At 41.9% G+C, this 15,192-nt stretch overlaps 1 protein-coding gene across 4 annotated transcripts in view; it reads right to left on the bottom strand.

The window, feature by feature from the left end:
• Nucleotides 1–15,192, bottom strand: part of NBEA (neurobeachin) — a 361,495-nt gene that overhangs the window by 226,635 nt on the left and 119,668 nt on the right. For 3 of the 4 annotated variants that reach the window (XM_077927142.1, XM_028726499.2, XM_077927141.1), the window contains one exon: nt 11,397–11,524. In XM_077927142.1, coding sequence (XP_077783268.1) covers nt 11,397–11,524 — 128 coding nt within the window. Of the gene's footprint in view, nt 1–11,396; nt 11,525–13,670; nt 13,725–15,192 lie in introns of all 4 variants that reach the window. The other variant, XM_028726491.2, reaches the window with a different exon arrangement.

Genomic DNA, 15,192 nt, shown 5'->3' with positions numbered 1-15,192 from the left:
CCTTGGTGGGTGGCAAGCTCCTACCCGCAAGCACTTTTAGCAGCTGTAGCTGTCAAAATTAGCCAAGGATTTTGGAGGCCTTTCCAGTCCTTGACTAATCCCAGTGTTTTTGGTTTAGGTTCCCTATGGGGTTTCTCCTAACTGTGCAAAGATGTAATTCTAGGGCTTGAAGGCTGGTTGAGTACCGGGGTGGTAGGATGGGGCAATTATGCCAGAAGAAGAACTGTGGGGTGTTTGCACTGATTGCCCCTTTTCTGATGAGAACGTTGTTGTTGTTGTTGTTGTTGTTGTTTAGTCGTTTAGTCGTGTCCGACTCTTCGTGACCCCATGGACCAGAGCACGCCAGGCACTTCTGTCTTCCACTGCCTCCCGCAGTTTGGTCAGACTCATGTTTGTAGCTTGGAGAACACTGTCCAGCCATCTCGTCCTCTGTCGTCCCCTTCTCCTTGTGCCTTCCATCTTTCCCAACATCAGGGTCTTTTCCAGGGAGTCTTCTCTTCTCATGAGGTGGCCAAAGTATTGGAGCCTCAGCTTCACGATCTGTCCTTCCAGTGAGCACTCAGGGCTAATTTCCTTAAGAATGGATGTGTTTGATCTTCTTGCAGTCCACGGGACTCTCAAGAGCACCATAATTCAAAACCATCAATTCTTCGGCGATCAGCCTTCTTTATGGTCCAGCTCTCACTTCCATACATCACTACTGGGAAAACCATAGCTTTAACTATACGGACCTTTGTTGGCAAGGTGATGTCTCTGCTTTTGAGAACGTTACAAGTCCCTAAAGCTCATGTCTAAACGTGTGCCAAGGCAGCTACGCAAAAGCTCTAAATTCATCTTTTTTATTTAAATGTATTTATAAAATGCTTAATATTTTTAAATTTTCTAAATAGTGTACAGGAGTGTGTGTGTGTGTGTGTGTGTGTGTGTGCACAATATATATATATATATATATATATATATATATATATATGCAGGTTTTGGTGTCCTCGGGTGTCTTCCCGTGTAAAAGTTGGGGTGTCTAGGCGACGTTTCGACGAGGTCTCACTCGTCATCTTCAGGCTGGTGCTTTCGGCTTCTTGTTACTGGAACAGAGCAGGATCTCAGTGTTTGAGTTCCTATAAATACTGTTGAGGAGGTGTGGTGTATAGCCTCCAATGTTCTGGGCAGAGAGGAAGTTCCCAGGCTAGTGTGCCTTTTCTTCTTTTGTTCCTTAATTGCTTGAGGGATATCTTGAGTGATTTCTTGAGTGATATCCTGAGTACCACTTAGGTGGGTCATTAGGTGTGGATTAGTTGCTAAAGCCTTTGTGTCTTGACCTCTTGAACTTTGTGAAGAGTTTTTCTGTCTGGCTTGGCTTCGTGTATAGGGGCGAGCTGTGGTTTTGTGGCCTGTGCCAGCCAGATCTGTGTAGGGATTGCAGGGGGGTGCAGCATCCGGAGGTGCCACCATGGTTTGGCTACTGGATGGTGTCTGTAATTTATCTGTGGAGAGGGTCTGGGTTTGGGTCTGGTGTGGTTGATTGGTGATGGCGTTCTGTGTGCCTCTGGATCTGGTGTCAGTTTTTGTGGGGAGGGCTAATTTCCAGATGTCTGGCAAGCGGGATGTGTCGTCACGCTTGTTCATGTTGTGAGGGTGTTTCTCTATCTCGATGGCTTCCATGATTATTCTCTTGTGGTGATGTTCCATGTTAGAGAGCAATTTGGAATCTGCAAAATTAATTTCGTGTCCTGTTTCTTTCATGTGTTGGAAAAGAGAGGAAGTTTTTTCTTCTTTTTTGACGGCATTCTTGTGTTCTGCGATACGTGCATTTATTCGTCTGTTTGTTTGTCCAATGTACGTGGCTGGGCAGACTTTGCAGGGTATTTCATAGACCCCTTGGTTTTCCAACTGGATTTTATCCTTGGGGTTTCTGAGGATATTGGCTATTTTTTGGTTGGCGCAAAAGGCTGTTTTGATATTGTGTTTATGGAGGATTTTGCTAATTTTATCTGTAGTGCCCTTGATATAAGGAAGGAGGGCCATGCCATTGTTTTCTTCTGTGTCTTGGTTTTTGGGGGGTGTTTCTTTTTGGATTAGCTTCGTAACCCTGTTTTGCTGGTATCCATTGGCAATTAACACATTTGAGAGATTCTGTAACTCAGTTGTCAAGTGGTCTTTGTCAGCCAGGCGTTTGGTTCTGGAGATGAGAGTCTTGGCTACGGAGTTTATTTGTGCAGGGTGGTGGTGTGATTGTGCATGTAAGTAGCGGTTGGTGTGTGTTTTTTTCCGGTAGATAGTGTGTCCTAGGGAGCCATCAGGTTTTTTGTAGATTAGGACGTCAAGGAAGGGAAGTTGGTTGTTGGCTTCTATTTCCATAGTGAATTGTATTTTGGGGTGTAGGCTGTTGAGATGTGTGAGGAAGCTGTCCAGTTTTTCCTTCCCGTGTGGCCAAATTACAAAGGTGTCGTCAACATATCTGAGCCAAAGTTTGGGTTTGTGTTCTGACTTGTCTAAAGCATTGGTTTCAAAGTGTTCCATGTACAGGTTTGCGATGACCGGTGAGAGGGGTGATCCCATAGGTGCTCCTTCTATCTGTTTGTATCTTTGTCCATTGTGGATGAAGTACGTGTTGGTTAGGCAGTGGTTGGTCAGGTCCAAGATGTATTCGGGGGGATTGTATTTGTTTTGAATGGCTGTCAAGGCTTCATTAATGGGCACTTGTGTGAAGAGAGATACAACATCGAAGCTCACAAGTAGGTCATTGGGATGTAGGTTTTGCTTCTTTATTGTTTCTATGAACTGGAAGGAGTTTGGAACGTGTGAAGAGATGGATTCTGCATAGGGCTGAAGTTGCTTGGCGAGAAATTTAGCGAGATTTTGTAGAGGTGAGCCTATGGAGCTGACTATTGGTCTGAGTGGTGTTCCTTCTTTGTGTATCTTGGGGAGGCCGTAGAGTTTGGGGCATCTGGATGATTTTTCTCTGGGGATGATTCTTAGCTGGATTTCTTCACTGATAGGAGAGGCTTTTATTTTGGATTTGGTGGTTTTTTCCAGATAGGTGGTGGGATCTGTTTTTATAGGTTGGTAGGTAGGGTCTTGGAGTAGATTTGATAGTTTTGCTTGGTAGTCCGATGTGTTCATCACAACAGTGGCATTACCTTTGTCTGCTGGGAGAATGATTATGTTGTTGTCTTTCCTCAGGTTGGTGAGTGCTTTCTGTTCTTCTTTGTGTAAATTGCTTCTGGGTGGTTTGCTGGAGCAGAGGATGTTGGTGACTTCAAGTCTGATTTTATTGGTTTCATCTGGGTTGATTTTGGTTAGGCTACCAACCCAGATGAAGCCAATAAAATCAGACTTGAAGTCACCAACATCCTCTGCTCCAGCAAACCACCCAGAAGCAATTTACACAAAGAAGAACAGAAAGCACTCACCAACCTGAGGAAAGACAACAACATAATCATTCTCCCAGCAGACAAAGGTAATGCCACTGTTGTGATGAACACATCGGACTACCAAGCAAAACTATCAAATCTACTCCAAGACCCTACCTACCAACCTATAAAAACAGATCCCACCACCTATCTGGAAAAAACCACCAAATCCAAAATAAAAGCCTCTCCTATCAGTGAAGAAATCCAGCTAAGAATCATCCCCAGAGAAAAATCATCCAGATGCCCCAAACTCTACGGCCTCCCCAAGATACACAAAGAAGGAACACCACTCAGACCAATAGTCAGCTCCATAGGCTCACCTCTACAAAATCTCGCTAAATTTCTCGCCAAGCAACTTCAGCCCTATGCAGAATCCATCTCTTCACACGTTCCAAACTCCTTCCAGTTCATAGAAACAATAAAGAAGCAAAACCTACATCCCAATGACCTACTTGTGAGCTTCGATGTTGTATCTCTCTTCACACAAGTGCCCATTAATGAAGCCTTGACAGCCATTCAAAACAAATACAATCCCCCCGAATACATCTTGGACCTGACCAACCACTGCCTAACCAACACGTACTTCATCCACAATGGACAAAGATACAAACAGATAGAAGGAGCACCTATGGGATCACCCCTCTCACCGGTCATCGCAAACCTGTACATGGAACACTTTGAAACCAATGCTTTAGACAAGTCAGAACACAAACCCAAACTTTGGCTCAGATATGTTGACGACACCTTTGTAATTTGGCCACACGGGAAGGAAAAACTGGACAGCTTCCTCACACATCTCAACAGCCTACACCCCAAAATACAATTCACTATGGAAATAGAAGCCAACAACCAACTTCCCTTCCTTGACGTCCTAATCTACAAAAAACCTGATGGCTCCCTAGGACACACTATCTACCGGAAAAAAACACACACCAACCGCTACTTACATGCACAATCACACCACCACCCTGCACAAATAAACTCCGTAGCCAAGACTCTCATCTCCAGAACCAAACGCCTGGCTGACAAAGACCACTTGACAACTGAGTTACAGAATCTCTCAAATGTGTTAATTGCCAATGGATACCAGCAAAACAGGGTTACGAAGCTAATCCAAAAAGAAACACCCCCCAAAAACCAAGACACAGAAGAAAACAATGGCATGGCCCTCCTTCCTTATATCAAGGGCACTACAGATAAAATTAGCAAAATCCTCCATAAACACAATATCAAAACAGCCTTTTGCGCCAACCAAAAAATAGCCAATATCCTCAGAAACCCCAAGGATAAAATCCAGTTGGAAAACCAAGGGGTCTATGAAATACCCTGCAAAGTCTGCCCAGCCACGTACATTGGACAAACAAACAGACGAATAAATGCACGTATCGCAGAACACAAGAATGCCGTCAAAAAAGAAGAAAAAACTTCCTCTCTTTTCCAACACATGAAAGAAACAGGACACGAAATTAATTTTGCAGATTCCAAATTGCTCTCTAACATGGAACATCACCACAAGAGAATAATCATGGAAGCCATCGAGATAGAGAAACACCCTCACAACATGAACAAGCGTGACGACACATCCCGCTTGCCAGACATCTGGAAATTAGCCCTCCCCACAAAAACTGACACCAGATCCAGAGGCACACAGAACGCCATCACCAATCAACCACACCAGACCCAAACCCAGACCCTCTCCACAGATAAATTACAGACACCATCCAGTAGCCAAACCATGGTGGCACCTCCGGATGCTGCACCCCCCTGCAATCCCTACACAGATCTGGCTGGCACAGGCCACAAAACCACAGCTCGCCCCTATACACGAAGCCAAGCCAGACAGAAAAACTCTTCACAAAGTTCAAGAGGTCAAGACACAAAGGCTTTAGCAACTAATCCACACCTAATGACCCACCTAAGTGGTACTCAGGATATCACTCAAGAAATCACTCAAGATATCCCTCAAGCAATTAAGGAACAAAAGAAGAAAAGGCACACTAGCCTGGGAACTTCCTCTCTGCCCAGAACATTGGAGGCTATACACCACACCTCCTCAACAGTATTTATAGGAACTCAAACACTGAGATCCTGCTCTGTTCCAGTAACAAGAAGCCGAAAGCAACAGCCTGAAGATGACGAGTGAGACCTCGTCGAAACGTCGCCTAGACACCCCAACTTTTACACGGGAAGACACCCGAGGACACCAAAACCTGCATTCCTGTACCCGTGAAAATCTACGAAAACATATATATATATATATATATATATATATATATATATATATATATTGCAATATATATATATATATATATAATGTGAATATCTAATAAAGCAGAGCTTAAAAAACCCTTTCAAATACAAGTGCTATAGGTCTCCTTATAGGAACAGGCTAGGTGGAAAGTAATGTTCACTTTGCTTCATACAAGCCCTATATGAATGAGCTTAAAAGCTAAACTAACAATGATAGGATGACAAACATGTCCTTTTTGAAAATGAATTATGTTCCTTTAGTAAAAATCATTGCTTGTAGCTCTAGGTTCAATAGGTATGGTGAAGAAGCAAACTGATTTAAAAAGGCGTGGATGAAGAGCCACTGAAGATAAAACTGTTTCTACAAAATAATACGTATATTTATTGCAGGTAATGGATAAATGTGCTTTTGTGCCCATTTTGCTAACAACCCCATCTTATTGTACAGCAAGACAGGACAAGCTGTAGGAAGCTGCTAGCATTCTACTCTATCAGATTTACAAGCAGACAGTTAATTAATAAAATAAGAAGTAGATGTAAAAATCTCATTTAAAGAGACAATTGCTGTAATTGATCAGCTTTTCTCATGCTCAAGAGCTGGAGGATCAAAAAGATTAATGGGACACTTATCACCTGCAAACCACATCAACTATTAGACATCTGACAAAAAGAGCTAAGCAGAAGGCATTACAGTCAAAGCACCCACAATTAGCATGATCTACTACACTGCAAGGCCCAGATTCAGGTAGGTAGCCGTGTTGGTCTGACACAGACGAAATAAATTAAAAAATTAAAGAATTGTCCAGTAGCACCTTAGAGGCCAACTAAGTTTGTTCTGGGTAGAAGCTTTCGTGTGTGTGGTGCTTCCTATTCCAGTCTGAACTCTTCTCACTTCTGCCCCTTTAGTTTCTGCCAAAGCAAGGAAGAGAAAAGTCCGAACACTCCCCACCATCTGCCTAGTGGGAAGGACCTTGCCTTGATTACTATTAAATATTTTAATATAATTTTTTATTTAAAAATAGGTAATTTAAATGTTCATTATCTCAAAAATGAGATACAAACTAACAGTACAGTGGTACCTCGGTTTACAGACGCTTCAGGTTACATACGCTTCAGGTTACAGACTCTGCTAACCCAGAAATAGTACCTCGGGTTAAAAACTTTGCTTCAGGATGAGAACAGAAATTGTGCGGCAGCAGCGGGAGGCCCCATTAGCTAAAGTGGTACCTCAGGTTAAGAACAGTTTCAGGTTAAGGACGGACCTCCAGAACGAATTAAGTTCTTAAGCTGAGGTACCACTGTAATACATAAATAAAATTGCCTGCTAATGGCAGAATGACCTGTATTAACTCTGAACTGGGGGGGGGGGGGATGCTGCTCTCCAATGCTGCTTTTTTATGCAATGTGGCATCTGAAGAGCTTTCTGTTACCAAAGTGCTCAGCCCCTTGACTCCAGAGGTTTTGCCCTACCGGCTCTGGCCTTTGCAAAAGCATGAAGGAAGTAAACCTTGACACAGATTGGCTACCCTCCCTAACGTGAGATAAATTCACTATTGACTCAGAGGAGCCCAGAGTGCTGGATATTGTTGAAAAACGCCCTGGGGTGCCCCTGCAGCCCCCGAACTCTGAGTGTCCACCGGTATGCTTAGTTCTGGAAAAGGCATTTCCCTTCTTCTCCAGTGAGCTTCAGCGACATATATCTAATGATATATGCACACTAATCTTCTAGCACAACACAGTAAGAAGCATGAGACATCGTAGAGCTAATCTACGTATTGATTTACACACTATGTACAGACAAAGGATTCATGGCGTCCTTTTTCTCCAGCTCCGAGAGAAGAACAGACAGAAGTAAAAGCAAAAGTACAGTACAATAGCTAATACAGAAGAGATAAGACCGTCTTCCGTTCCCACACTCTTCCCAGACAGGCATGTGATTTACACCAATCTCTTCTGCAGCATTGGAGGCGTGAAATACTAACAGATATATGGTAATGCCTAACTATACCTGATCTATTTGCCAACTGCCAACATGAGCATACACTTCTATCTGGTCATTAATTACCCTGGCAAGATACATGTGTCCTTTCCAGTTGGGAGTGTCCCAAAGGTAACCTTATCAACAGCTATTTGAAGATCCTCCACCTTTGCAGCACAAGAAACTCCACAGGTATCCAACCACAGGAGTCAACTCCTAGGGGCTGAGGTCCCTTGCTCCCCTCAATAAAATATGTGAGAGGGCCAGCCCTCCCCCCAGTTGATGGACACTGCCATTCAAATGGTATGTGTGTACCATGACTGGTAGTCAGTTTTTGGGCGGGACTTACCTGGGCCTCCCCATTATTTTATTCAAGTTGGCACCCCTGTACCCACCCATGTTGTGCTTGGCATTCAAGTCCAAATGTGGAATAGATTTAAGGAACCTTGCCTTTATTAGCTCCTGAATCTCATATTGCCTGATCATTCTCTTACCTCTAAGTGCTTAGCATACTATCTTTTTTCTTTAAAATATCCTTTCCTTTCCCTAGCTCCAGCCTCAGTCTATTTGTCTCAGGTAAACCATCCCTTCAGGAAACAAGTCTTATTTGCTTGTTCTCAATATACCATGTAGTGCAGCCCACTATACTGAGTCACCTAGAAATTCAGGTCACTGCTTGACCTCCTTGGCACTTTCAGGGCCAACTGCTCCACTCTCAGCTAGTTTACATCATTGCCTCTTATGCTCCACTCTCCTGCCTCTCCTCCATGTTAGTCAAGAACACTGAGGAGATACAAGCGTTATGTTCTTCCTTGAGGTAATCTTGTTTTAGAAATATATCAGGCTTTTGTTTATGGGATGCGACCTTTTAAATCATAATGGCTTGGAGTCAGGTTTATTTGAAAGATTGCCTACTTCGACATGTAGCTATTCAAACCTCGAGATCTTCCAAGAGAGTCCATTCCACTGTTGAACAGCTCTTATAGTCAGAAAGTTCTTCCTGATATTTAGTCAGAATCGCCTTTCTTGTAACTTGAAGTCATTGGCTCAGGTCCTACCCCCAGGAGCAGGAGAAAACAAGCTTGCTCCATCTTCCATGTTACAGTTCCTTAGATATTTGAAGATGGCTATCCTAGCTCCTCTCTGTCTCCTATTTTCCATGCTAAACCCCTCAACCATTCCTCATAAGACTTGTTTTCCAGACCTTTCATCATCTTGGTTACCCTCCTCTGCACATATTCAAGCTTGGGTGATATACACATATAGTTTCATAATGAATCTTTATCTAGGATAATTTCACCCCATGAAATTCCCAGAGTTTGTCTCAGCAATGTCTCCTTCATGACCTACATCTAACCCTGTTCAGATAGTACTGAATAATTGATACCTCATAACAAGAAGGATAACATGACATGTATTTCAGAGACAGATGGGCACAGACTGCTACTATCCAAAACACAGAACATTTAGAAGTATTTAGGTCAGGATTTCTTTTAAAAGGCATTTCAAGAGCTTAGAGCTTTCTTTGAACATCATGGCATAATAACTGTCTTTTGGTTTTCTGTGTCACACAGATATCATCTACTCCAATACAAGTTCCTTAGCAGTGTCCAGTTAAATGAATCAATGAAGCTAAAAATTAGGGATGAATGAATATACTCCATTCATGTAAGACCCATTTGAGTTCAATGCAGTTTGGGTTCCATTAGAGTTTACAATTGCAGACCAAGTCCACCTCTCAGCCAATCCCACTAGCCTGCCTCCTTACTTACAACTAGTCTTAAGATATGGTATTGGCTGGCATCTTCCTCCTCCTTAGTCTCAATGTTGCTTTTGTAGAACTCGAAAGAGGATAGGGACCAAACTAGAATAAGTGGCTCTGCCTGTTATTGAACCCAGCTCCACATACTGTTGGGTTCTATGCCTTCTGCCCTACCTGCCCCAATGGGTACCAGCCACCCTACTGTAGAGAGAACAGAATGTGTTCCAATTAATCACCAGTAAGGGGGTTCTTCTGGTGATCCCCCCCCCCCCCCCGAATGTCTGACCTTATAAATTTCCTGGTACAGTGGTACCTCTGGTTAAGTACTTAATTCGTTCTGGATGTCCGTTCTTAACCTGAAACTCTTCTTAACCTGAGGTGCCACTTTAGCTAATGGGGCTTCCCGCTGCACCGTCGGAGCACGATTTCTGTTCTCATCCTGAAGCAAAGTTCTTAACCCAAGGTACTACTTCCGGGTTAACGGAGTCTGTAACCTGAAGCGTTTGTAACCTGAAATGTTTGTAACCCGAGGTACCACTGTATTAGTTTGAGACCACAATTTCTTGCTATGATGGACACTACCTTACAAACAAGATATTGAAGTTCAAAGTAACCTGCTGATTTAAAATACAAAGATACAAATTATAAGATATAAATAAAAAGACACATTATCTTTCAGATTTTAGATATGTCTGTTTATTCAAGTATCAGATGCAACTGCACTACAACGGATTGTTGAGATCTGTTACTATGCACTGCAGATAAAGATTTTCCTGTCTCTAACTGGACATGGGACAATGCTTGAAGCAGATTGTGCTGCGACCAAAATGATCCCCCCAAATCCTGTGGTAACAGCTGCTGCTTAGTTCCTCCTGTGTAGCGCTTCTTCCTCCCGCCCCAATCTCTCTTGTCAAACAGTATCTTCTGCCAAATAGCATGGAAATTGTCAAGACCCTGAGCACTGCCTCCACTGGAAGGCAAGCATGTTAATGTCTATTGTGAGCATCTCTTTAACCTTTCATCATTCACATTCAATCATTCCCTGAACCTGACTGCAGGAATACTTATGTAACGCGGCACCTCTTCAGGTATATTTAACTAAACAAGATTTTTTTGTATAGGAAACATTCAGTATTCTAGAGAGTACAGAGGCTGGAAAGCCACATTCAGGTATGCCATTTCAGCACACATCTCTTATGTCAGCATCAAGTAACACAATGAAAAGCCCCGCAGAGCATATGCATCAAATTCCATTGAGCTATAGAGAATACACACAGTAAGCAGAATCCACGTTGTTTCTGCTTATGACAGAACTAGTACTGTATGCAATTGAAAAAATATATCCCTGCTGTGAAATTTATAATAAAATTTAATTTATGGATTTCTTTTACATTATCAGCTACTGCTGCGAGTGCTTGAGAAGGCCTATTTCAATATATCTCTATATAAAAGTTAACTGAGATAATTAGCAAAGATGAGCAGATACTCAGTTACTTCATTAACTGCCTGATGGCAATGAATTCTCAAGTCTAACTGGCTATTTTTTCCCCCAGTCCCTGTGAAAAATGAGAGAATGGGTGGTAAAATGTGTAAAGTGATGGATGGGGGAGGAATCAAAATTTCACATATACAAGCATAGGATCTGAACTGGTGGTGATTGACTGTCATGGACCGTTTGGGTGCAGAGGAATGGTGGCTACAGGTAGTGGTTAGTGAGAGGTGAGTTTAACCACGATCCCAGTTGGGACAACACACAAAGCTGAACCTTGGTCTAGCTTCCAAGGACAGGGTAGAACAATGCAGCTGCAATCTCCTCTTTGGGAGCCAACAAGTTTGCACTAAGCCACAGTTTGGCTCAGTGTTACATGTGAAGATGGCCAATGCATCGACACCAGATAGCATATATGAATTATGTTGGAACTGAAAAATTGGTCGAGATGTCATAATTGCAAGCTCTACTTCTTTAAAAGAATTAACAATAATGATAAAGTATTACCTTCTATTAGAAGCTCTTGTCCGTGACTGCCCAGCAGAGTACGAGACAGGAAAGGGGCAAAATCCACAAAGATTTCCCGAAGGAGTGGGGCCACTTTTTCCAAAGCTCTCTCAAGCTTTGCAGTGATGCTGTTGAAAACAAAGTACATTGTGTCTAGAAATACAAGCAACGCAAGATTATCACACAACTTATTGATGCTTCCCAGAATTTGAGGAATGTACATATCCACAGTTAAAATCAATGGGTCTACACTAAGTATTACCTAGCTAGATATCACCCACAGTAATTAAAATAATTTAAGCTAATACAGCAACACAGGTATCACCAAAGTGACAAAACCTCCTGCATCTTAATATGTTATATATACTCAATAAATCAGAATTTATCATTTTCTGTTTTCCTCAAAAGAGATAATATATGGATAAATTAAAATATGTCTGCCCTTCATACTGATGCATTTATACCATATAAGCAATTTAAAGTTTAATCCATTTTGTGTGTGAGTGCTAAACTTTATTTGGGAAAACACTCTACCTTAGTCATGATTTCTTTGAAATTAGTCCTCCCAAGTTCAGTTGCACCCATTTCATGTTAAGTCGTACTCGGGATTGCAGCCTTGATTTTCTTAGGCCACTTGACTAAATGCTGGCCTTTTCTTTAGCATGTGCTCAGGAGTGTGCAGTTAAGTTGGCTATTTATGCTAAAGTAAAGCTGTACCAGATTGGGAAAGTGCATGTAGACCATCCTCAGCAGAGGTATTTTTGTTTTAGCAGCCAAAAGACCCCAAAACCTAGCCATGGCCAGCCTTTTGCATCTTGTGCCAGACACAAACATATCAGACATTGACCATTTCAACTTGTCAGTCAGGTTTCTTTTTGAACATCAATACCACCACCTCAGGCAGTGCTATTTTTAAAGAAGAGTTTGCGATGGTTTATTAACTTGTTCAAATGTTTAAATCCCACAGTTTCTAATGTACAAATTAACTTAATTTTGCATTCTTTACAAGTGACATGACAAAGCTATTACAACTGCCCCATTCAAATAACCTTTCAAACATTGGGTCATCAATTATTGCTTTATTTATGCAGTGTATACATTGTATGTCCAGTTCCTAGTCTCATTTTCTAGTCTGATGTCCTTGCAAATCACAGCCAAAAAGTACTTTATTTTTGTAAGACATATGATCTTAGGAAGGAATGTAGAAAGTGCCTTATACCAAATCAGACCATTGGTCCATCTACCTCAGTTCTGTCTACACTGAAAGGCAGTAGCTCTCTGGGATTTTGGGCAGGGGTCATTTCCAGCCTTATATGGATATACCAGGGTTTGACCCTGGAAACACCTGCATACAAAGGAGATGCTCTTCTTCTGAGCTACAGGCCTTCCCCATACTGTATTGTCTCTACCTACTCGATTGCTATGAATTGTACAAATATTACCAAAGGCTAAAGAGGGAGAAGCAAAGAGTAGTTAAGGAAAACACCATTTCATTAATTTTAAAGTTTATTTCCTCTTTTCCATGTGTTCTAGGCAGATTACAAATATATATAGTATAACAAAATGAATACAATCATTCATAAGGTTAATAAAACATGGCATGAACTGCTTCTTTAAATAGATAATGTTAACCAACTTGGAGATGGACATATTTGGGCTTCTTTTCATTATGTTGTTTGTTTAAATAACTAATAAATGGAAATAATTTATTAATAATGGCAAAATAGCCACTGCTAGGTACATCCTGTATGCTTTTAACCCAATAAAAAGGAAAGCAACTTTAAATTACCACTACCTATTAACAGTGGTGCAGGGAGGGCTGAACTTTGTGGCTGAAGGTGAGGCCCCAAATGCCTGGCTAGAGAGCAACTGATGAGGAGACAATGATGGCAAACAGACCCAGTGTCAACATGAGCATCTAAAGGGGTCCCAAAAACACTGTTGAGAGTCTAAAGTTAACTAGTTGCACCACTTCCCATAAGCTATCTACTATAAATTCAAAGCCATTTGACTTGTTTTTATGATGTAGCAGGTCACAGAAACTATGTATGCTTAGGACAGCTAAAGCAGAACTACAGATGATGTACATTTGTAGTTGGAGCTGACAGGCTCTCTGGTCATCTTTGCAGAACCACAAGTTTGCAAAACCACCCAGGACTGGTCTAGACAGTTAAAAAACTGTATAAGGTTGTTCTGTTAATATCTGAACTGTCCTGGATCCCCAGTGGCCAAGATTTCACATGCTTTTTTGGGGGACTGGAAATTTATTTTTACCTTGAATATAGGAGCTCATCACAACTGGGTAGTTTTTGGTGCATTTGTGAAACCCTAACATAAAAACAAAATAAAACAACTATTGCATATTTAAGAATCAGAAATAGATGTGAGAGCATTGTATCTACCAAAGGACAGACTGCATTCCACCCAGGGAGGGGGGCGTGTAATCCATGTGGCAACCACAGTAGATGGTTCAGGAAGACTGGTTTGGGACGCAAAGCTATCAAGATGTTATCAGGAACTGCTGACCATTACCCCATGTGGTGAGCCATGTAACTGCAGTCTCTCCAGGTTTGAGGCCTTGTAAAAATAAGCCCAAAACTTGTATGTCCCATAGTCTCTGTTAGTAGGCAGTTCTAGTAGTAGAACATAGGACTAAACTCAGTTCTGAGCCAGGTCCCAGTGCAGGTGAGAATTCAAATGAGAAGAGCAATCCACACCATAGTCTATCTATCTATATTATTATTATTATTATTATTATTATTATTATTATTATACTGCCCTATACCCATAGATCTCAGGGCAGATCTACATATAGCAGGAGACAGGTTCCATTACAGTCATACCTCGGGATGAATACGCTTCAGGTTGAGCATTTTCGGGTTGCACTCCGTGGCGACCCGGAAGTAACGGAACGCATTACTTCCGGGTTTCGCCGCTCGCGCAGACACTCAAAATGACGTCACATGCATGCACGGAAGCAGCAAAACGTGACCTGTGCACGCGCAGTCGCTTGTTACGTTCACTTCAGGATGCGAACAGGGCTCTGGAATGGATCCCGTTCTCATCCAGAGGTACCACTGTACTGCAATGCCATACCAGAAAGAGCATATTAATACGAGCACAGTCTCTTAAATATAAGCATTATCTATTTTTTTATTATTATTATCCTACAGGACTCAGCTATTCCACTGCTTAGCAATAGTCATCCTTACAAGAACAATCTTTAAAACGGCTAAAGCATTGCTGGATTATAATGCGCCTGCAACTCTGTTTTATAGCCCTCCTAGAAAAGAGCATTATGAAGCAAATTGTGCAAAAACAATTCTCAGAAATTTCTGAGAGATGAGCCAGCCCCACTGTTTCTGCCTTTCAGACTTTTTAGTAAATCAGTGAAGTCAGGGCTGTGATTAACATGGGAGTTGTTTTGGCACCAGGTTATTGGAATCCATGGGATCCTAAGACCTGCTGTTTCCCCCTCCCCTTTCCTGTACTTTTCTTTCCTGTTTCTGCCTCATTTTCAAGGCCTTGGAATCTCCACAGTTCTAAAGACCTACATTTTGTAACTTCATAATGTGAAAACTTTGCAAAGAGGCTATGCAGGCGCTTACGTCCAGGCTCTCACGAAGAATTCAATGTATAGTAAACTTACAATGAAATGGCATACATGTCTATTGAGAAGCAAATCTCTTTGTATACAATGGGGCTTACTCCATGCAAGGTGGGTACAAGATTTCAGCCTTGGCTTTTTTGTGAGTTTAGGATGGAAAGGTTCATAGTGAAGGGGTCAGGACTGCTG

Source organism: Podarcis muralis, chromosome 4 (genome assembly GCF_964188315.1).
Source record: "Podarcis muralis chromosome 4, rPodMur119.hap1.1, whole genome shotgun sequence".
Lineage (NCBI taxonomy): Eukaryota > Metazoa > Chordata > Lepidosauria > Squamata > Lacertidae > Podarcis > Podarcis muralis.
Note: the sequence above shows the minus strand (reverse complement) of the source record. Positions and strands in the feature narration are given on the sequence as shown.